At 34.0% G+C, this 23651-nt stretch overlaps 1 protein-coding gene across 1 annotated transcript; it reads left to right on the forward strand.

Moving 5' to 3' along the window:
* The first annotated feature begins 2695 nt into the window (after window positions 1–2695).
* LOC105794630 (AP-1 complex subunit mu-2) lies at window positions 2696–8202 on the forward strand. Its single transcript, XM_012623898.2, has 11 exons — window positions 2696–3096; window positions 3306–3452; window positions 3595–3657; window positions 3784–3960; window positions 4051–4154; window positions 4808–4915; window positions 5041–5137; window positions 5236–5333; window positions 5448–5589; window positions 5667–5789; window positions 7825–8202. Exons 1-11 carry the CDS (start codon window positions 2968–2970, stop codon window positions 7921–7923), a joined length of 1287 nt encoding a protein of 428 aa, XP_012479352.1. The 5' UTR covers window positions 2696–2967; the 3' UTR covers window positions 7924–8202.
* Window positions 8203–23651: the final 15449 nt, after the last annotated feature.

Below are 23651 nucleotides of genomic sequence, written 5' to 3' on the forward strand. Positions count from 1 at the left end.
AGGTGTATGGATCCGGATACGAAGAAGTTTACTGCTTCGAGAGATGTCGTGTTCGATGAAGTATCATCTTTCTACTCCACTCAAAGATTTGCTGCAGAAAATATTGTTCTTGAAGGTGATGGTGAAAAGTTGGATGAGCTATTTCCAAGAGTTAATTTGCAACCATTCACTGATGATGAGTTGGAAAATGAATCTCCAACACCAACTCCAAGTCAGAATGTTCAATGACATAAGGGTGGTGAGCAACAGAGAGTGAGGAGGTCTACTAGAGAAACGAGACAACCTGAGTATCTCAGAGACTATGAGGTGCAGCTTAATCATTGTAGTATCACTTTTTGTTTCTTTGTTGGAACGTCTAATGAAGAACCAGTAAGTTATGAAGAAGCCAAAGGCCATTCAAAATGGGAGGCAGCCATGGAAGAAGAAATTGAAGCTTTAGACAAAAATGAGACGTGGGAGTTGGTTCCTAAACCAGAAAATTGTAAGCCAATCACTTGTAAATGGGTTTTTCGCGTGAAGAAAAAATTGGATGGCACCATTGATAGATTTAAAGCTTGTCTGGTGGCTCGTGGTTTTTCTCAAAATTATGGATTGGACTACGAGGAGACGTTCAGCCCAGTAGCAAAGATGGTGACTGTGAGATCGATTATTTCATTTGCTGCGTTTAAAGGTTGGAGACTATGGAAGCTTGATGTAAAGAATGCGTTTCTTTACGGAGATTTAGATCGTGAAGTATTTATGGAACAACCTGTTGGCTTTGTCTCTAAGGAATTTCCCGATCGTGTTTGCCGTTTGAAGAAAGCGTTATATGGCCTTAAGCAAGTGCCACGAGCATGGTATGGTAAAGCTGCTCAATATCTCATTTTTTTGTGGCTTTAGAGTTTCTGAATCAGATTCTAGTTTATTTATAAAATTGGAATCAGGTGCACATCTCTTGGTATTATTATATGTTGATGATAATGATAATAACTGGAGATAATGAATCAGAAATTTGTAATTTGAAGAATGACTTGTCTATTCGTTTTTAGATGAAAAATTTAGGGGAGATTGGATGTTTTCTTGGTCTAGAAGTGGAAAAATCAGATCAAGGTTACTTTGTTTCTCAAAAAGGCTATGCAAGGAATCTCTTGGAGCGTTTCGGTATAGGGGAGTCGAAAGAAAAAGTTACTCCAATGGAGCTGAATTTGAAGTTGAAGAAAGATGATGGGAGGCTGTTGGAAGATGCAAGGAAGTTCCGACAACTTGTTGGAAGCTTAATCTATTTGACCATTACAAGGCCTGAAATTTCATACTCTGTTAGTGTTGTTTCTCAATTTATGTAGAATCCAACAACTATTCATATGGATGCAGCAAAGAGGATTTTGCGTTATGTTAAAAGAACTATTGGTTATGGTCTTCTATACAAGAGATGTGATAGCTTTATGTTGAGTGGATTTACTGATGCCGATTGGGCTGGAGATACAAACGGTCGTCACTCGACTTCGGGATATTGTTTCAGCATCGGTTCAGCAATGGTTTCTTGGTGTAGCAAAAAGCAAGGTGTTGTTGCTTTGTCGAGTACCGAAGCCAAGTATGTGGCAGCAACTATGGCTGCACAAGAGTGCATTTAGTTGAAGAGGTTGATTGGAGACATATGCAAAGTTGATTATGCTGTAAAAATCAAGTGTGATAATGAAAGTGCTATTAAGCTTGCATCGAACCCGGTTTTTCATGCTCGAACGAAGCACATCAAGGTTCGACATCATTTTGTTCGAGGAAAGGTTCTAAGTGAACAGATTGAGCTTGTAAACATTCGCACCAACGATCAAGTGGCTGATATTTTCACTAAGGCTTTGGTGAAGCCTAAGTTTCAAAGAATTTAGAGATGCTCTTGAGTTCTTGATCGTAAGCATGCACTAAGGGGAGTGTTAAAATTAGTGCATCTTCTTGGATTTTTAATTTACTTGTTTTCTTTATCAAATAAGTTGGTTCCTATTTTATAGGGATATGATCAGATTATGTTTTGTTAGTTGAGGTTTTAGTGGGCTATTAGTTGCAGGTTTTTTAGCTTTAACGTTACATGTAGTTAAGCTATTTATATGTCATTTTATCTAATGTAATTTTGTGTTTTCAGTAATCAAAAATGTTATTCAATACTTTGAGCTTTTCTTGTTATTAATTTTTTCATTACCTCGGTCATTCCCTTTTGTTTTATAGGCAGGGGCGTAGCTAAGGGGATTGACAAGGGTCCCGACCTTCTTAAAATAGAAATTTTTTCATTTAGACCTTTTAAAATTTTAAATTAGTTAAGATATAATTATACTTTGGACCTCCTAAAAATGATAAAAATTTGATTTAATCTTTTAAAAATTATAAAAATGTAGACTAATTGAAATGGTAAAATAATATTTTTATTATCGTAAAAATTTAATTTAATTTTGGCCCTCTAAAATTTTATGTTAACTTTACCCTGGATGTAGGACCCTTTTGAATGAACAGTACATTTATTTAACGATCAGATTAAATATTATAGTTAGACAAAAAGAGAGCGAAACACAACACATTGGAGGTAAATTATATGTAAATTAGATTGTCAAATAAAGTAGGAAATGTCGAAAACAACTCACGACATTGGCGCGTGAGTTTCAAACGAAGTAAAGCGACGTCGTTTAGAAATATGAAGTCTAAAAACATTTGGCACCGGGAAAAAAAACACAGGTATGGGAAGATGAAGGTTGAAGCCTTCCATTTAAAATCTGAAATAGAAAGAAAAGTAAATTAGTGTGTATGAAGAGGGCAGATCGTAACGAACATTAACAAAATATGGTTCAGCTTCAACAAGCTAGCTCAACTTTGCACTTCTTTCAGTTAGATCTTTCTTCTCGCTTCTGATTCAAATCAGATCTTAAGAAAACCGTGAACCGCATCGATCTGATCTGCAAAATTACTAGGGATTTCGTAGGGCAAAAAATATAAACGAAAGAAGAAATGGCGGGGGCAGCATCTGCACTATTTCTTCTAGATATAAAGGGCCGTGTTCTGGTGTGGCGTGACTACCGTGGCGACGTCTCCGCTGCTCAAGCTGAACGCTTCTTCACCAAACTCATCGAAAAAGAGGTTTTTTTTTTTCGTGCAATTTCAGATTTCAATTTGATATTTTTTTCCCGTTTAGAATAAATATATTTCTTCTCTTTGTTGCTTTAAATTTTTTTATTTTTAAAATTTGAATTAAGCTTAACTATACTTCGAATCAGTTTTTAAATTGATGGTGCTCAAAGTGGTTAGCGTATTATTGAATTCGGTGGACCTTTGGATTTGGTACGCAGGGAGATCCGCAATCGCAAGATCCAGTGGTGTATGATAATGGAGTTACGTACATGTTTATACAACACAGCAACGTGTACTTGATGACTGCAACAAGGCAGAATTGCAATGCTGCCAGTCTTCTTTTCTTCCTTCACCGTGTAGTTGATGTAAGCCAATTCGGTAATTTTAGTTTTATGCCTTCTTTATTTTGAAATTTTCAATTGCATTAATTTTTTTTTCTAAACATTTTTTAATGTAGTACTAATATGTGATCTCGATTCTCTATATTGATCTGAATTAATGTTTCAGGTTTTTAAGCATTATTTCGAGGAATTAGAAGAAGAATCGCTTAGGGATAACTTTGTTGTAGTGGTATGAGGAAATCAAACTTCCTTTTCTTTTTCAGGATAACTAGTTCCAGCTTTGGTTGTTGGACGATATTGGTTTATAATCTTAGTAGAGGAGTTTATAATTAGCTCTTTTTTATGCATTTTCCAGTATGAGTTACTTGATGAGATTATGGATTTTGGCTACCCCCAATACACTGAAGCAAAAATACTTAGTGAGTTTATCAAGACTGATGCTTATAGGATGGAAGTTACACAGAGACCTCCAATGGCAGTTACAAATGCAGTCTCTTGGCGGAGTGAAGGAATAAACTACAAGAAGAATGAAGTAGGTCACTTTTTTTATAGTTGTCGTTTTTGAGTTATTTATCAACACATTTGAGACACTAGCTTATGAAGATTCGTTCTTTAATTTCAGGTGTTTTTGGATGTGGTAGAAAGCGTGAACATACTTGTCAACAGCAATGGACAAATAATTAGGTCAGATGTTGTTGGGGCGTTGAAGATGAGAACTTATTTGAGGTGTGTTTTCTGGTTGTTTGATGATATATGGTATTTGTCCATCTTAAGGGAATATGCTTTAGTCAACGCAGAACTCTATCTTTACTTCTAGAGTGTAATTGCTTATTTTCGTGAATAGATTTAAAATGGAAATATAAAAGAGTGTCAAATGTAGCAAAACTTATATTTAAACAAATATTGCATATTAGAGAGAATGATGATACTGTGTAATTTGCAAGTTGCAAATAAAAGTTAAGCGGATATCAATTTCTTTAGGAAAAAAGGTGATGCTGATTGAAGTGGTCGGCAATTGATATGATGAGACCTGGATTTAAAGATATATATTATATATCTTTCTGCAATCTTAAAAAGAGCATTATTAATTTGGAAGAGGAAATTGGTGTCTCTCCATCACAATTTTGCACCCTTGTTTACTGCACCTTTCATTTGAAACTTCCAGTTGCTGTGTCATTCATGCCGGTAATGCTGGAAGCTCTCAAAAGTTTGGCATGTTCTGTCTATGCTATATGATTGTAGGCAACTCAAACCTTCATACACAGACATTGTCTAAACTATTGCTTTTTCTTGATATTTATGACATCAAAAAGTATCCTTTCATTTTGGAAGTTCTATTTTAGGCTGTCTATTTATTTGGGTTCAATTATCCTTTTCAGTGGCATGCCCGAGTGTAAGCTTGGCCTAAATGATAGAGTATTGCTTGAGGCACAAGGACGAGCAACAAAGGGAAAGGCGATTGATTTGGAGGACATAAAGTTTCATCAGTACGTAACCTGACTCTCTTTTCTACTTTTACTCTGGTTTTTATATATGCTTTTTCTTAAGCTTTGGGTGTAACAGCTACTGAAGTCTGATGGTGCAAATTTCCCTCATTAATGCTTTGTCCTAGGTGTGTACGTCTGGCCCGATTTGAAAATGACCGAACTATATCTTTCATACCTCCTGATGGTTCCTTTGATCTCATGACATACAGACTTAGCACTCAGGTTAACCATTTTTCTTATGAAGTTTCACTCCCTTTCTTTCTTTCTTCTAATTGCTTATTCTTTTGATGACTGATTTTGGTGATTACTTCTGCTTTTAGGTAAAACCGCTCATCTGGGTGGAAGCTCAAGTTGAAAAACATTCAAGAAGCCGTGTTGAGATTATGGTAAAGGCCAGGAGTCAGTTCAAGGAGCGTAGGTATTGGGTTTTTATCCCTATTTCTTCATACTCTTCTAATTTCCCTCATATCTAGGTGGGTTATTCAATGTTTAGATGACTAAGCACTGATGAAAGCATTATTGTTCTTTACAGTACTGCTACGAATGTTGAGATTATGGTGCCTGTGCCTGCTGATGCTTCCAGTCCAAATGTTCGGACATCAATGGGATCTGCAGCATATGCACCTGAAAATGATGCATTATTGTGGAAAATAAGATCTTTTCCTGGTGGGAAGGTATCATCTGCCAACTCCAAACTTATAAAATTCTCTTGCTAGCCGTGGTACTAATTATTTTGAAATTCCAACATTAGGAGTATATGTTGAGGGCTGAGTTTACTCTTCCTAGCATAACAGATGAAGAGGCGACTCAAGAGAGAAAAGCACCTATACGTGTGAAGTTTGAGATTCCATATTTTACTGTTTCTGGGATACAGGTATGCCTTCATATGTTTTTTTATTTTTTTAATTTGGTTATGCCAACTTTAACTGTTTTGTCACGCATCTGTTCTTCTCATTCTGATTGGGATACAAAATTGTAATTTCTTTTCCATAGTCTCCCTCCTGTTTCTTCCTCATGCTATCAGTCAAGAACTAGAATTTCTAACTGAATTGGGGAGAACATAACATGTTTTAACTTCCATTGCTGATATTGATTTTCTTTTTTTATTCGGTTATGCCATCTGTAACTGTTTTGTCATTCTTCTGTTCTTCCTCATGCTGAAAGGGATACAAAAATGAAATTTCTTTTCCACAGACTTCTTCCTTTCTCTTCTTCACACACTCATCAGTCAAGAACTAGAGTTTCTAACTGATTTAGGGAGAACACAACTTGTGTTAGCTTCCATTGCTAATATTTATTTATTTACATACTAACTAATATCCTTGATTTTAAATTAACATCATAGTAATAGGGAACAAAAAAGTGAATACATCACAAATAAAAAACACCAGTTTTGCACTTCGATATGGGTTTTGTAGTTGCCTAAGAGTTCAAAGTGAAAGATAGCCCAACTATTGGCCTAAATGTTCATAAAATTCCTACCCTATCCCTCCAGGCAGGTGTCATTAAAAGAAGGCATGTAGTTAACTTTTCTTTATAGGATGGGTACCTTTTTATTTTGCAATGAGTGGAAATTTATGCTTAGACTTTAGAATGTCACTCCGTTTAGAACAATCATGTTACAGCTAAGAGATGTCGCTTGTTTTCCCAAGTAACATGTAAGTTACTTCAAATAGCATGCAGTAAGCTGTTAAGGGCTAGTTTGGCAATTCAATTGCGGTTGGAAAATGTTTTTAAAAAGCTTGGTTTGGAAAAGTGCTTTTGAAAAGTGTTGTGGAAAAGTGTTTTGTTAATTTTAAATGTTTGGTATTGTTGTTAAAAATTCGATGGGAAGTTAAAATATCTATTTTAGACATGATGTTAGGAAGTAAAAAATAAGTTAATTTAAACAATTTAACATGATATATGAAATATAACTTTTAAATACCCTAAGTAATTAATATAAATTATTTAAAAAAATTAATTTAAATACATATATTGTATTTTAGATATTAAAATCATAAACTTCGTCTTTGGATAATAATTTGGAAGCATTGATGCAGCTAAGTCCTTGTAAATGGGTATGTGTGTTCAAAGGCAAACCTTACCTTTGCTGAGGTATTGATTAATTATTTATGGCTACATTGTAAGTTCATTAAAGATATTATTAGGGTGTTTTGATGGAGGAATAAATAAGGGTGTTTTGATCATTTCACTTCAAAACCCCTTAAGCCAAAAGCACCTCATCTCAGTTTTTGGGTTTAGGTATAAAAGCAATTTCAAAAAGCTCTTTTGATTCCAAAAACCAAGTATTTGGCAATGCTTGTCCTGCCAATAATTGCCTTTGGCAACTCAAAAGCATTACTGAATGCAGCCTAAGTCAAATTATCCAACCGGAAATTGCATGAAACATCGAACTTTTTGAGCTATTATGCACTGTCAAAAAGTGTGGTACGCTGTCTAGATTATGTGGGGTAGTCAAGGCGGTGATGAATTGTTGACAGGTGGATAAAGTTGATTAAAGACGACAATCTAACATGACACCGGGCATGTCAAACATAAATAGTCTGCTGGTCGGACATATCCTGTCTCATTCGAAGATTATTTTTTGAAAGGACTATTTGGTTAGCATGCTAGTTTTACTCGCTAGCTAGATATCCATTATAAACATGCTAACCACACAACTTGTATAAATACGAGTCCATCCTAGTAGCCATGGAAACCACAGATGAGATTCAATGTAAGCATCAATAATAACCGCTTGGCAGCACTATGTAGATAACTCTTTGCTTTAGGAATTGCCCAGAATTAGATTATTATTGTTTCAATTTGCTAAGAAAAACAAAATCACTAAAAAAACACCTTGGGATTCCTAGCGTTTTGTGTTTCATTTGGCAATTTTTCTAATTTGCATGTTGGGGTTTTTGTAGGTTCGTTATCTGAAGATCATTGAGAAAAGTGGTTACCAGGCTCTTCCATGGGTACGGTACATTACAATGGCTGGCGAGTATGAACTAAGGCTTATTTGATAGCCATTGGTTTTAAGTTGACATTTCAAATTCACCGAGTTTGAATCAATGGGGACATATGGATACAAGAAACTAGTTGGTTGATAAGCGAAGGCCCCATGAAGAGCATGCAAGTGTTTCGTCGTGAAAAATCTTTTCTTCTTCACATTATACTTTTTGTGCATTATAATTGTTTTATCTAGTAGGTGTGTAAGAGTTTTTAATCACCAAGAACCCTCTTTTCCCCCTTCCATTATCAAACTTCAAATTGAAAGCTATGAAATTCTTTTTCCCTTTTTTTTTCGGTTGTCAATGGTTAATTGTTTGAATGTGTCCGGTCGGTACACTAGGAAATCATTGCTTAGAGCTGATTGTCTTTATGGAAAATGATTTTTTAGAAAATTATTTCTATAATCATATTTTTCTTGGAATGTAGATTTTTGTAATTTGAGAAGTTTTGCGTGAAAGATTTTACCTAGTTTGGTTGTATTCCAAAAAGTTTGCGTTAATTCGAAAATGATCCATCCTTACTGTCGAAACCGTTTTTTTTAAAACAAAAATTAGTTGTCGACTTTAAAAACAAGAATTGGAGTCGCCACCGATCATTTATTAAGGTGTGATCGGCTTACCTTAAAATGATTTTGGTCTACTAAATTTGAGAAAATGAGTCCGGGAGTCAGTTACGCACGAGGAAGGATTAGCACCCTCGTAACGCCCAAAATAGGTACCAAATTGATTATTTAATGTCTTGGTGTCGAAAATTTAAAAAGATTTTAAAAGAGAAATTTTAACTCGCAAACGAATCAAAAAAAAATTCTTATTTTAAAGAAATAAAACATTACACCCAGTAAGTTAGGGCACAATATTTTTAAATCTTCAAAATTCTGAATATTGCCTTTGATTTTGAAATCCTTATTTCGAGATAATAAAATGTCATGACCAAGAGGTTAGGACCCAACATTTTGAATTCGAGAATAAGCTTTTATTTGAAATTTGTGGGTTTATTGCAAAACAAATACTTGGCTTTCTAAATTCATCGAAAAATAATCACAATCCAAAGAAGTTAGGACACGATCTTTCTCGAGAATCATGAATGCCAAATATTTTGAAAATTAAGTAAAATATGATGATTTTAATGCTTTAATGAAAACATATATTTTCTTTAAAAGCAAGATAAAATGTTAATATACAACATGAAACACATACTTTAATTTAAATTATAAATGTGTATGTATTTACAAAATATAAATGTATGGGTATATCATGAAAATATGTGTGTATGTAAATATATGTATATATGTACAATACGTATATAAAATAATAGAATATATATACAATAGTAAACAAACGTTTTAAAAAATGTAAATATATATACTATAAAATGAATGTATATTTTAAATTATAATATATAGAAAATATATGTATATTCTAAAATGTACATGTATACTTATATATATATTTGTAAAAATGTGAATAATATATAAAATATATATGGAAATATGCGTGAATATGTATTTACAAAAGTAGAAAAAAATATAAAAGCATATCTATATTATAAAAATATGTTTGTATATACAAAATATAAATGATAATGATTATAATAATAATAATAATAATAATAATAATAATAATAATAATAATAATATAAAAAATAATTAAACAGTAAAATAGTTCAAAACAAAAAGGATTAGATTGAACAAAAGACGAAAAAAACGGGGGAAATTGGAAATAAATAAAAAAGAACCAACTTGAACGCGCGAACGACCATCGGGAACTAAAAGGGAAATTAATCCCACCCTCCAAAACGCAGCGCAGCGGGGGACCAAATTGAAACGAAAATAAAATATGCGGCCTATTTTTTAAAAAGGGTAAAATAGGCTTGATTGAAGCGCATTGCAAAAGGTAGGGACCAATTGCGCAATATCCCCCATTCAGGGCAGAACGCACGGATCTGGCCATTAAAACGGCACCGTTTTTTGTTCCTTCTTTAAGATACAAAACTAAAAAAAAAATTAAAACCATTCTGCTTCTTTTCTTTTTTAAAAACACAGTGGTCTGCTAGGGTTTTTCTTAACCCCTTTCTTTGCGCCGCCATTCAGCCCTATGCCTTCACCAAAGCTCCGATTTGCGAAGGAGATGGTGGTGGCACGGCGACTCCGACGAAAGGTAAGTTTTCCTTCCTTCTTTTCTTTGTTGTTTTAAGCGAAAGGTAAATGAAAAAAAAAAGGGAAAAAATAAAAATAAAAATAAAAATAAAAACGAAACTAAGAATGATGAACCAAATAAATAGAATGAAAGAAAATCACCTTTTGTATTTCAAAGAAAAAAAATTATATTTCTTTCCTATTAGTTTTTTCTCTCCTCCTCATTTTTTACAAAAATATTGGCCGTTTTATAGCTCGAGAACAACTTATTTCCCTTTTTCCCGTTGTTTTACATTGTTTGGACTCTTTGAATCCGCTTTTGCGGTGATCGTGGGAGCACATGCGAGGAAGGCGCGTAAGGGCCAAGAACGAGGGTGGTCTTTGTTGAGGTTGGTCTGCTTGTTTTTCTCGCTTAGGTTTTTCTTGATTTAATTTTGTGTTGGGCTATCTGGGCTTTTATTTTTTTGTTTGAGTTTGTTCTTTAACGGGCCGGGCAAAATTGGTATTACAGCTGCCCCTCTTTGCTCGTTATCGTGTAACGAGAATAGAGCAAAGACTTAAAAAGACCAATTTTGCCTGGTCGTATAGACCTTGGCGTTCTTCTTCTTCAAGTAGCCTCGTTCCTTCTTACTGCGTCCTCAGAGGTATAGGAACTAGTGCTTCAATCCAATCCACTGCAATGTCAGGGGGACAAGATTCATACTTTGTAGCTTCTCAAAAGAACAAAATTTGCCATCTTTAATCTACTTCCACTACAACTTCAGGGAGATAAGACTTATAGCTTTAACTTGTTCTGCTACAACTTAAAGGTAAATCTGATGCGATCTGCTCTACTGCAACTTTAGAGAGATAAGATCTGCGGTTTCAATCCACTCCATTGCAACTTCAAGGAGATAGGATTATTTCCTTCTGTCTACTCCACAGCAACTTCAGGGAGATAAGACCTGTAATCTTCAATCCATTCCACTATTGCCCAGGGAGATAGAATTACTGGCTTCAATATACTTCACTGTAACCTCAGGAAGGTAAAATCCGCCATCTTCGATCTGCTCCACTACTGTTTAGGGAGATAAGATCTGAAATCTTCAATCTTCAATCTATTCCACTGCTGCTTAGGGAAGTAGAATTACTGGCTTCAATGTACTCCACTGTAACCACAGGGAGGTAAAATCTGCCATCTTTGATCTGCTCCACTACTGCTTAGGGAGACAAGATCTGAAATCTTCAATCTATTCCGCTGCTGCCCAGGGAAGTAGAATTTATGGCTTCAATGTACTCCACTGTAACCACAGGGAGGTAAAATTCACCATCTTTGATCTGCTCCACTACTGCTTAGGGAGATAAGATCTAAAATCTTCAATCTATTCCACTGCTGCCTAGGGAAGTAGAATTATTGGCTTCAATGTACTCCACTGTAACCACAGGGAGGTAAAATCTGCCATCTTTGATCTGCTTCGCTGTCTATGCAGGAAGGCAATATCTGAAATCTTCAATCTATTCCGCTGCTGTCCAGGGAAGTAGAATTACTGGCTTCAATGTACTCCGCTGTAACCACAGGAAGGTAAAATCTGCCATCTTTGATCTGCTCCACTACCGCTTAGGGAGACAATATCTGAAATCTTCAATCTACTCCACTACTGCTCAGAGAAGTAGAATTACTGTCTTCAATGTACTCTACTGTAACCACAGGGAGGTAAAATTCACCATCTTTGATCTGCTCCACTACCGCTTAGGGAGACAAGATCTGAAATCTTCAATCTATTCCATCGCTGCCTGGAAGTAGAATTATCGGCTTCAATGTACTCCACTCAGTAACCACGGGAGGTAAAATTCACCATCTTTGATCTGCTCCACTACCGCTTAGGGAGACAAGATCTGAAATCTTCAATCTATTCCACTGCTGCCCAGGGAAGTAGAATTACTGGCTTCAATGTACTCCGCTGTAACCACAGGGAGGTAAAATTCACCATCTTTGATCTGCTCCACTACTGCTTGGGGAGACAAGATCTGAAATCTTTAAACTTCAATCTATTCCACTGCTGTCCAGAGAGATAGAATTACTGGCTTCAATATACTCCACTGTAATCTCAGGGAGGTAAAATCTGCCATCTTTGATCTGCTTCACTGTCTATGTAGGAAGGAAAAATCTGCTATCCTCAACCTACTCCACTGCAACCGAGGGAGGCGAGGTTAGTGTCCTCAATCTACTTCACTGTCGATGCAGGAAGGCAAGATCTGCTAGCATCACTGATCTGTTCTCTGGGGAACATGACCTGTATAGTGAACCTAATTATGCCTAATGATTAGGATGACATGATAAAAAATGAATCAAATGCTCCTAACTAGACAAGTGTGAATGGTGTTTGCATGGATGCAGAATTTTATTTTATATTTTTTCAAGAATGATCCTTCTTAGGTTATCATTGCTCAAAGTTTATTAAGGCTGTATCACTGACGTGCTACAACGCCTTCTTGCTTAGCTGACTTTTCTGAGGAAACATTTAATCAGGTTGCCCCCACTGTAAACCTTCAAGTTTGATACATTGGGATGCAAAATTTGTACCATCTTTCTCCCACTGTAACCCAATGGTAAAAATATTCGGCTTTTCTCAATCTTCTATTATCGCAATTCATGGATACAGGATGTGAAACTTTTTGGTCTCTTACACCATTCCCAGGGTGTTGTACCAAATGTTCATGCACAAATGAAGAAATCTTCTCCAAGAACAACTTTTTCTTATTATTCGGTGATCATTGCTTGCTTGTTCATTGAAGCTTTGTCACCAACACGATATCTTGCCATCTTGTTCAATCGATGTTTTAGACAAGAAAATTCAAAGAGATAGTCTTAATTTAGACTCTTCAGATTTCCAACTTGGTGCGTTCTAAACAATAGTCCTGTTTGAGGTTCCTATATTAGTCAGAAACTTCTAGAGTAATATGCAAAACTTCCCTTGTGAAAGTTTTATTAGTCTATGAATCATTATTCTAATGAAACATGCTTGCAAAAAGATCATGAATAAGAATAGAGTTGGTTCTGAGCAAAGCTCGAAATGAATAAATTGTCAAAGATAATAAAGATGGATAACAAAGAAATTGATTTAGGAATGCGTATCTTGGAAATAAATGAAGTGCTCCAAGAATAACAAAAATAGTATAAGGATTAGGTACCCCAGATATCGCAGCTTGAACTTTGCTGTACAGACTTTCTGAAGACCATTCTGAGTTTAACATGTGTTTAGAAGTACTTTGTCGATGCCCCAAGATGTCGCCTACCATTTCCTGTTGATTCAGGTATAGCAAGACCACTGCATGCCCCATTGTGATCAGTATTTGAGCTGCTCTGATTACCTCATGCCTCATTCTGATCAATATTTGAGCCGTCCTTTTCGGGTTTTCAACTCAAATCCCATTTGGTCTCAAGGTGCCCTTTACGGGTTTTCTCCTTGGCCTCTCCATTTTTCTCTTTTTCTCTTTTTATTTTTTTGGACTCAAAGCACCCTTTGTGGGTTTTCACCTTGGTCATCTCATTCTTTAAGCGGAGTATTTCCTGACTGAACCTGAGTTTACAGGACTTTGCAGGTTTATCATCCATCTCGCTCAAAATCAAAGCTCATTTGGAAAAGACCTTCTCTATAACATAATGTTTTTCCCAATTTGGCATCCGTTATATTTTTTTGTAGAGTGAGGATCTTCTTCAGCATTAGGTTGCCATCGTGGAATTATTTGGGACAAACCTTTTGCTATAGGCTCGCATCATTCATTTCTTGGTACATCTGACCCTGATGAATAGTTTCTAGCCTTTTTCTTCAATTAAGTTCAACTAATCGTGTCGGGATTGGATCTTTATCCTACTTCAGCTCAGTCAAAACTCGAAGAGAAGGAATTTCAACTTTAATGAAAAACGTGATAAACTAAAAAGAGTGGCATTGCCCCGGTAGAGTTTTCACTGCACGATTCATGATATTCACCTTGAACATACTGCAAATTTCTGATATCGGGCTGTTGTTCAAATTGCAATGACAGCGCTTAAACTGGGTACATCCTGGTATGACCATACGAAGGCATCTTTGAATGCTTGAAGTAACTCAGCAATGTCTTGCTTTGTTTTTTCGATCATGCATGTTCCCTCAAGGTCACAGTTTCTATTGTCTCCTCATGAGGTAAAATTTCCTTCCTGCTCTACCATCCTTAATAAGTCCAGAAATAAGCTACAATCCATGTCACCTTCAAAGTTGTGAGATCCCTCTAAACACATGTCTCACACAAAAGGAGATTCTGGGTCTGTTGCAGCATCACTCATGTCATTGATATTTGGGGACCCATAGTGGGTACTGAAGAATATACAAAAGAATGTATGAGTAATATGAATAAATGAATGAATAATTTGGCAGAAAAAAATTGAAAGAATGGAAAAAAACGTAAAGAATGAAAGAACATTTTCTTAAAGATGATTGCAATAATGTATTTCATTAAAATAATAATGTTTAGACGTGAGCCTATCTCACAAAGAAATTCTTATTGCTTCTAGGCTGAAAGCAACAAGTGTGTTCTGAACATTACTCTAACAGACTCTAAATACTACAGGGTTTCCTCTGCAGTCCAACTATTTAGAACATTCCCAGGTTTATAAAGGGCGAACATCTAACAAGATCTCTTCTCCAGTTGTTTCTTCGTGTTCGGCACTGATGTGAACGTTTCCCAACATTTCTTCATTCATCGCAGTCCCTTTATTATCCGTATGATTGAGTAGCGGGATTTCTGTACTGAATGAATCCTCAAATTTGACAATGCCCACATTGATAAACCTTTCAACCAGCTTTCTAAAGGCAGTGCAATTTTCTATAGAATGCCCCGTAATTCCCGCATGATAGTCACATTGCGCATTTGTGTCGTACCATTTGGGGTACGGAGGTTGTAAAGGCTTCAAGTAGAAAGGGGAGACAACATGTGCGTCAAATAAACTTTGATACAGCTCCTGGTACGACATTGGGATTGGTGCAAATTGAGACTTCTTAATGTTTTGCTTTGTGCCAGATTCTTGTCTTGGGGGGATCTGATGGCCAATAGTAACTGTCTTTGGCTGGCTTGCGGTAATCGGCTTTGAATAACTCTCGTTATACCTACCCATATTATTCACCTCATTTTTCCTCTTCCTCGAGACTTTTGAAGTATTGTCTTGGGAGTTCCATTCTTGCCCATTCCGTTTGCAACGATCTTCAAATTGTTTTGAAAACTCTACTTTCGCCTGTTTTGTTTCTGCTAGATCATCGAGGACAACAGGATTAGTTAGATTGCCCCTAAGATTAGAACCTGAGCCTGTCGCGAAATTCACCGGTGTTGAGGTATTGGTCTGGTACTGTGGTCGAATGTTAACAGTTACCCTTTGTGGATATGTGTTTGGTTGTGCTTGGATGTTTGTTGGGGTAAAGCCTGGAAGATATGTAGGGCCTTCATTATCATTCCTAAAGTGGACCACTGGGTTTTTTCCTTTTCCTAACCTCATATCCAATAACTGGGTTAACTGGTTCATCAAATTTCTTTGGATTTCTAGCATCTGATCCTTCATATCTTGTTAAAATTTGGCCAATTGCTCTAGCATCTGTATTTGCATCAGCTCTAATCTCTCCAACCTTTGGTCCATTCCTTTAGTTTCTATTCGGGTACAGCAGGAATGTTGGTTTTTTAGCTGAAATAAATTTACTCAATTAGGGTCTTTTAATGGTCCTTAATGCACGTAATGTTGTGTAATGCAAATGCATGAAGTGAATGCGAAAAGAGACGTTGATTCTTGGTTCAATTCTATTAGAACAACTTTACTAGAAAACAAATCTCTTTACATAAAGCATATATATATACGATTTTGTCCTTATAGGCGGAGTCATTCGATCCTTTTCTTCATTCAAGCATTAAGATAAATCTCACAAACTCTTCAAAAGGGATGTCTCTTTTATCTCCTTTTTACTTGATCCGGGCCGTGACTCGTTGCTCTTTTATCGTCGTGATGCTCGTTGGCTTCCCTTTAAAAAAAAGTTCGGGTGGCTCTCGAATAATCTTCGTCAGCTTGAGTCTTCGGGCAACAGAGTAATGGTTGTGTAGTCCTCCATTAAACTATTATCTTTCTCTTGTTGTGTTTTCTCGGAACATATTCGGGCAACCGTATTATTTTCCACTTTATCAAGAAACCCATTTCCTTATGACAAGCTCTCTATTTAACAACCGAACGTGAATCAACACCTCTTTTTATGATGAAAATGCAATGCAATCATGATGTCATGCAATCAAAACAAAATAAACCCAAGTCAGTATCACACCAAAAAGATATAATCCAATACAAACATGAAATAGCAAGAGCATTTATTCAGGAATCCACTAGGGTTTGGTATAGCTCTACCTAGGGCAAGTTCCTAAAGCTCACTATATGAGACTTAGTTTCTAGAGTAAGGGTACCCGAACCAGCAGATTCCTCGATCCTCACCCATTATAGGCGCATGTGGATCGAGTTCAGTTTCGGGGGATACATTTCCCTATGACTGCACGGAGATGAAAATCTCACAAAGACATAGGTACGGATGTATCCCGGAAGCGGTCCACTACCCTGCACGGAGGTGAAGATCTCACGAAGGACTAGTTTCTCGCTCCCACTTAAAGGGTAAAACTGACCATGTAATGCAAAATGTAAATGCAAATACAAAGTTCCTAACACCATGATGGGAAAAAAAATCAATGAGTATGAAGGGAGCTCATGAATTTTTTTTAAAAAACTTTTGATTTCAAACACAAAGACAAACATAATCAGTTTATGGCTCGACTCTCTAAAGTCCCCAGTGGAGTCGCCAAGCTGTCGAAACTGTTTTTTTTGAAAACAGAAATTAGTTGTCGACTTTAAAAACAAGAATTGGAGTCGCCACCGATCCTTTATTAAGGTGTGATCGGCTCACCTTAAAATGATTTTGGTCTACTAAATTTGAGAAAATGAGTCCGGGAGTCAGTTACAAACGAGGAAGGATTAGCACCCTCGTAACGCCCAAAATCGGTACCAAATTGATTATTTAATGTCTTGGTGTCGAAAATTTAAAAAGATTTTAGAAGAGAAATTTCAACTCGCAAACGAATCAAAAAAAATTCTTATTTCAAAGAAATAAAACATCACACCCAGTAAGTTAGGGCACAATATTTTTAAATCTTCAAAATTCTGAATATTGCCTTTGATTTTGAAATCCTTATTTCGAGATAATAAAATGTCATGACCAGTAAGTTAGGACCCAACATTTTTGAATTCCCGAGAATAAGCTTTTATTTGAAATTTGTGGGTTTATTGCAAAACAAATACTTGGCTTTCTAAATTCATCGAAAAAATAATCGCAATCCAGTAAGTTAGGACACGATCTTTCTCGAGAATCATGAATGCCAAATATTTTGGAAATTCGTAAAATATGATGATTTTAATGCTTTAATGAAAACATATATTTTCTTTAAAAGCAAGATAAAATGTTAATATACAACATGAAACACATACTTTAATTTAAATTATAAATGTGTATGTATTTACAAAATATAAATGTATGGGTATATCATGAAAATATGTGTGTATGTAAATATATGTATATATGTACAATACGTATATAAAATAATAGAATATATATACAATAGTAAAAAACGTTTTAAAAAATGTAAATATATACACTATAAAATGAATGTATATTTTAAATTATAATATATAGAAAATATATGTATATTCTAAAATGTACATGTATACTTATATATATATTTGTAAAAATGTGAATAATATATAAAATATATATGGAAATATGCGTGAATATGTATTTACAAAAGTAGAAAAAAATATAAAAGCATATCTATATTATAAAAATATGTTTGTATATACAAAATATAAATGATAATGATAATGATAATAATAATAATAATAATAATAATAATAATGATAATAATAATAATAATAATAATAATATAAAAATAATTAAACAAGAAAATAGTTCAAAACAAAAGGATTAGATTGAACAAAAGACGAAAAAACGGGAAATTGGAAATAAATAAAAAGAACCAACTTGAACGCGAACGACCATGGGGACTAAAAGGAAATTAATCCCACCCTCCAAAACGCAGCAGCAATGGGGACCAAATTGAAACGAAAATAAAATATGCGCCTATTTTTAAAAAGGGTAAAACAGCTTGATTGAAGCGCATTGCAAAAGGTAGGGACCAATTGCAAATATCCCCATTCGAGGCGTAACGCACGGATCGGCCATTAAAACGCACCGTTTTTGTTCCTTCTTTAAGATACAAAACTAAAAAAAATTAAAACCATTCTCGCTTTTTTCTTTTTAAAAACACAAGGGTCTGCTAGGGTTTTTTAACCCCTTTCTTTGCCGCCATTCAAATTTCTATGCCTTCACCAAAGCTCCGATTTGCGACGGAGATGGTGGTGGCACGGCGACTCCGACGAAAGGTAAGTTTTCCTTCCTTCTTTTCTTTGTTGTTTTAAGCGAAAGGTAAATGAAAAAAAAAGGGAAAAAATAAAAATAAAAATAAAAACGAAACTAAGAATGATGAACCAAATAAATAAAATGAAAGAAAATCACCTTTTGTATTTCAAAGAAAAAAAATTTTATATTTCTTTCCTATTAGTTTTTTCTCTCCTCCTCCTTTTTTACAAAAATATTGGCCGTTTTATAGTCCGAGAACAACTTATTTCCCTTTTTCTCATTGTTTTACATTGTTTGGACTCTTTGAATCCGTTTTGCAGGTGATCGTGGGAGCACATGTGAGGAAGGCGCGCAAGGGCCGGCAACGAGGGTGGCTGCTGCTGGTTTTTCTGCTTAGTTTTTCTTGATTTAATTTTGTGTTGGGCTATCTGGGCTTTTATTTTTTTGTTTGAGTTTGTTCTTTAACGGGTCGGGCAAAATTGGTATTACACTTACGTTTTTTATATTTATATCTTGTGAGCTCGTCTGGCATCTCAACGACCTCACAGATCAATGTCTTTTTTTTACTATGAAGAATCACATTATGAGCTGAAGACACTTGTGAGTTCAAGACTTTGCAGTCTCTTATCATAGGGATTATGCACTTGACACGGTTAGAGAATTTACCGTTCACATGTTATATATATCTGTTCTCTTGATATGAAAGTCTGTACTTATGAAGATAAGGTGTCAATATGTTGGTTAAATCTTAGGGAGTTTAGAACCAAACATGGGTGTACATTATATTTTGGGAATGATAAAGGACAATCCCTTAAAATTCTAAGAGCATTAAGATAGAAGGCCAAGTCACACATCAGTCTCTCAACCCACTTTTGTAGTTCTTTTCTACCCAATTTTCTTAAAACGCCCAATTTTTGATTAACTTCGAGTTTTTTCACTCATTGGTGAAATGTCACAAATTAACCACACGTTTCTTTTTGTATCAACAATTGGTGAAGTAAACATGGGCTCACTGTTGACCTTCAAAATCAATCGAAAAAGATGGCTTATTTCAACAATTTCTCTAATGACCTAAAATTTCCCAATAACCAAAACTTCTCGAACTTCCTCCGTAACCAAAGTTTCCCTAATTACCAAAATCAAATGATAAGGTCATTGGACAAGCACTTAATAAGTTGCTTTTGTAATGATATATAATAAAGGAGAGTTCAAGCACGGTACTTTAGTGGAATGACTTTATGATTATAATGTTTTAATTAATATAAGAAGAGTCGGAACTTAATTACAAGTTATTTGAGCCCTAATTATATATGTTCAATTGGTCCCTCCTCCAGCTAGATATAACCGAAAACAGATTGCATGTAGTGTTGGAAAAAAACCGATTTAAAAACGATTTTGTCACAACGAAAAATTAAAATTTTTGAAAACCATGTTGATTTATGATATTTATAGTAATAATTCCCCCTAAAAAGTACATATGCTTTGAGCGAGATGGATCCTAACATTCTCAGCTTTTAACCGAACGATCTTATCCATTGTTCTCGTATCATTAATTACTTTGAGTGTGGGCTCGGACAATTAGGAACCAAACACATAACCAGAGACGATTTATTACTTTCAGTAGGAAAGCAATTCTCTCACAGTAGAAACTGGTAGAATTGTAATTCCCAAAAAATAAATTCTCACTACTTTATGACAGAATAACAATATATCAAACTTATATGAAAAACTTGTAAAAATAGTTCTACCAGTGCCATCTATTTATAAGGAGAAATAGGAGAATCCTGGTTGAATTAGTAAAACACAAACAATATTTATTTAATAGAAAAACTAGTCTTCTAGTTTAACCATAAGAGATAGGTTGCACTCTCTATCTAAATACACTATTGAGTCTCTCCTATATTGAGTCAAATTATGTGTTTTTGAACGTCTAACCCAATACATGTTTTCCTATTTCTCAAAATAAATATTAATTAATTAATTAATTTAGATAAATTAATTTTTAATTAAATAATTTTCTCAACCTAATTCTAATTTTATTAAAATCATGACAATTTTACCGAAAAAGAATATATGAATAAATATATTTAATTTTCATATTCAACGGATTCACAATTACTAATTAATTAATTTCATTTTCGAACTTCAATTATTTAATTAAATAATAATTTGAAAACCTTAAATTAATTCTCAAGTCATTTCTATACTCAATGAGAAAGCACATTCATTTGCGAATGTGACCCGTTTCTCTAACTTTATCATTTCCATCCACTTCTGTCCATTTGGTTTGACATGCAATTCATTTATGGTTTCAACAAGCTAGCGGAGGCACCATTGAACATATGCAATTAGGGCTCAAATGATTTATAATTAAATTTAAGCTTTTCGCCTATTAATTATAAACTCATTTAGTTATGAAATTATTCCACTATAGTATCATGACCGAGCTCTCCTTGATTACATACCATTAGAAAAAATACTCATTCAGTGCACGTCCAATGACCTTATCATAAGTGTGTTACCCTTATAGGATATTCTCAATCTTTTTGGGATAAATCTATTCTTCTAATATAATCTTATTTTTTTCTCATGGTAATCATTACATCTTCCTTCATGAAAAGTCAATTACTATCAAATAGTAATCAAACCATTTATCACAAAGACAAATGACCCGTGACCACATTTACTTTCATCTATATTATAATGTCAATAAGAGGATATCATTTACTCATTTCTTAGGGGCTTAATGACAAATTTGGCCCCTAATGTTTGCATATTTTTTCAAAATGGCCCTAATTGTATTTTTGAGCCATTTTTTGCCATCAACCTTTGTTCTTTTTTTCAATCTGATTTTTCGAACAGTTTTAATGAAAGTATCGTTAAAAAAGTTAACGAGGATGATGTGGAATTCCATATGTTGAATATTTTTAATGAGATGTAATTTATTACTTAGATAACTCAATAAGATAATTGCATGTGAAAAATAATAAAATAAATAAATAATACATTATAGTAAAAAAATCTTAATTTAAAGAAAATAAATGTAATTATCTAAAAAACTTACTCAATAGAAAAATTTCTCAATAAACAAACGTATGAAAGATTGAAACCTTTTGAAAGAAAAGAAAGATTGACGCCTTTTGAAAGAAAAGAAAGATTGACACCTTGAATTTATTCATTACATTTGTTAAAAAATACAGTTTGAAAAAAAAAATCAAAAGTTGATGGCCAAAAAAGGCTAAAAAATACAATTAGGACCATTTTGACAAAACATGCAAACATTAGTGACCAAATTTATCATTAAGCATTTCTTAGGCTATAAATTTCACTATTGTGAATGATGCTATATATTGCAAAAGTTGTATACCCAACGCACCAACTTTAAGTTTATTATCTATTTGAACTCAAGCTTTTACATACATCAAAGTAAGGGTGAGCAAAATTTGGTTTGATTCGAAAATTCGATAAAAATTTCAAATTTTGAATTAAATAGTTCGAGTTATTTGAGTTAATCGAGTTATTCGAATCAACTCGATAAAAAAAATCAAAATTTTCGGTTTAACTCGAATATGAATTATACAATTCGAGTTATCCGAAAATCCGAATAACAAAAGGAAAAACTACTTCGTTTTGATAAATGTTTACCCTTTCTAAAGTTAAAAATCAAAACCATTAAGTTATTTGGCAAAACTACGTTGTTTTTATAATTGTTTATTCATTAAGTTAAAAGGCAAAACCATTATATTGTTTATGTAGTTAAATAATCTTGTACTTTGTCTACTAGTTAAATAATCGATCCATGTAAACGTAACATTGAGTATAAATAATAGGATTCATTAACTTGACTCGACTTGACTTGAAATTTTTTGATTCGATTCGATTCAATTTGAAAAATTTTTAAATTGAGTTCGGTTGCTAAAATAGGATTCGTCAACTTGACTAACTCGGAATTTTTTTACTCGATTCGACTCAACTCGACCGAATACTTACCCCTACATTAAAGTATATAAGTTATGCATACATAGTCCATCGTCCACCCAGGATTAAGGTACATTACACTATGTGCATCATAAGTGAATAAATCCATAAACATATCTAGTTTCTATTATACTTGGGTCATGTTCGATATATTGTCAATCCAGTTAATCACATCGATGTCTCTATCTTTTGGGAGTCATCCGCTTCGATGCTTAAGACAAAACATCTCCTTAATTTGACTTGATAGACAACATATTAGTCTTTCGATCGGTTTACTTATTTTCAGTTAGACTAAGGACATATTTATGTTCATTTGCTAATACAAGTTGTATTTTCGTATTACGATCTAACCATGTAATACCGCTTAGTGTTAGTTAAATGTTAGATAACCAGTGAGCCAATATTTGCTTCCATTTTACTTTGCGTGAAAAACCAATGAAGATAATATAAAATAGTGTTAATGCAATTAATAAATATTATTATTAAACCAATTTGTTTGAAAAAAAATATACAAAATGAATATACTACACTTAGGGCACTAGATCCAACTTGTAGAACTGATAATATAGAATAAATGAAAACGATGATTAAGAGAAATGATCACATCCCTATCCGCAGCCAATGTGTTTTCTCGCTAAGTACAAAAGATTACTTAGAACTTAAATTATTTTTTTGAATTATTATTTAATTGATTTCTTCGAAATGAGAATTAAATTAATTAGTCATAATAGTTTTATTGAACATGACAATTAAATATATTTCATCGTAAATTTTAATACGGTGAAGTTGTCATGACTTGAAAGAAATTAGAATTAGATTGATAAAATAATTTAATTGGGTAAATTAATTAATTAATATTTTGGAAATAGAAAATAGTTATTGGGTTGAATAAATTATAAGTGTTTGTAATAAATCCAGATAACACATATAATTGTATCTAATATATGAGACGGGCTTGAAAGCTCATCCTATGTGAAATAGGTTTGTCACTTCCCATAGTATTCTATATATAGTGGAATATTGTATTTTTATTAAAATATTATTATTTAATTACCCTTTATTTATGTAAAATTCTTGTACCTTTTTCTTATGTATAGGAACTACAAGATAACCTAAAACACACAAGGATCAATTGATTGATCGTCTCTATCAAAAATAGTGGTAATTTATTTACAAAATA

Source organism: Gossypium raimondii, chromosome 3 (assembly GCF_025698545.1).
Source record: "Gossypium raimondii isolate GPD5lz chromosome 3, ASM2569854v1, whole genome shotgun sequence".
Classification (NCBI taxonomy): Eukaryota; Viridiplantae; Streptophyta; class Magnoliopsida; order Malvales; family Malvaceae; genus Gossypium; species Gossypium raimondii.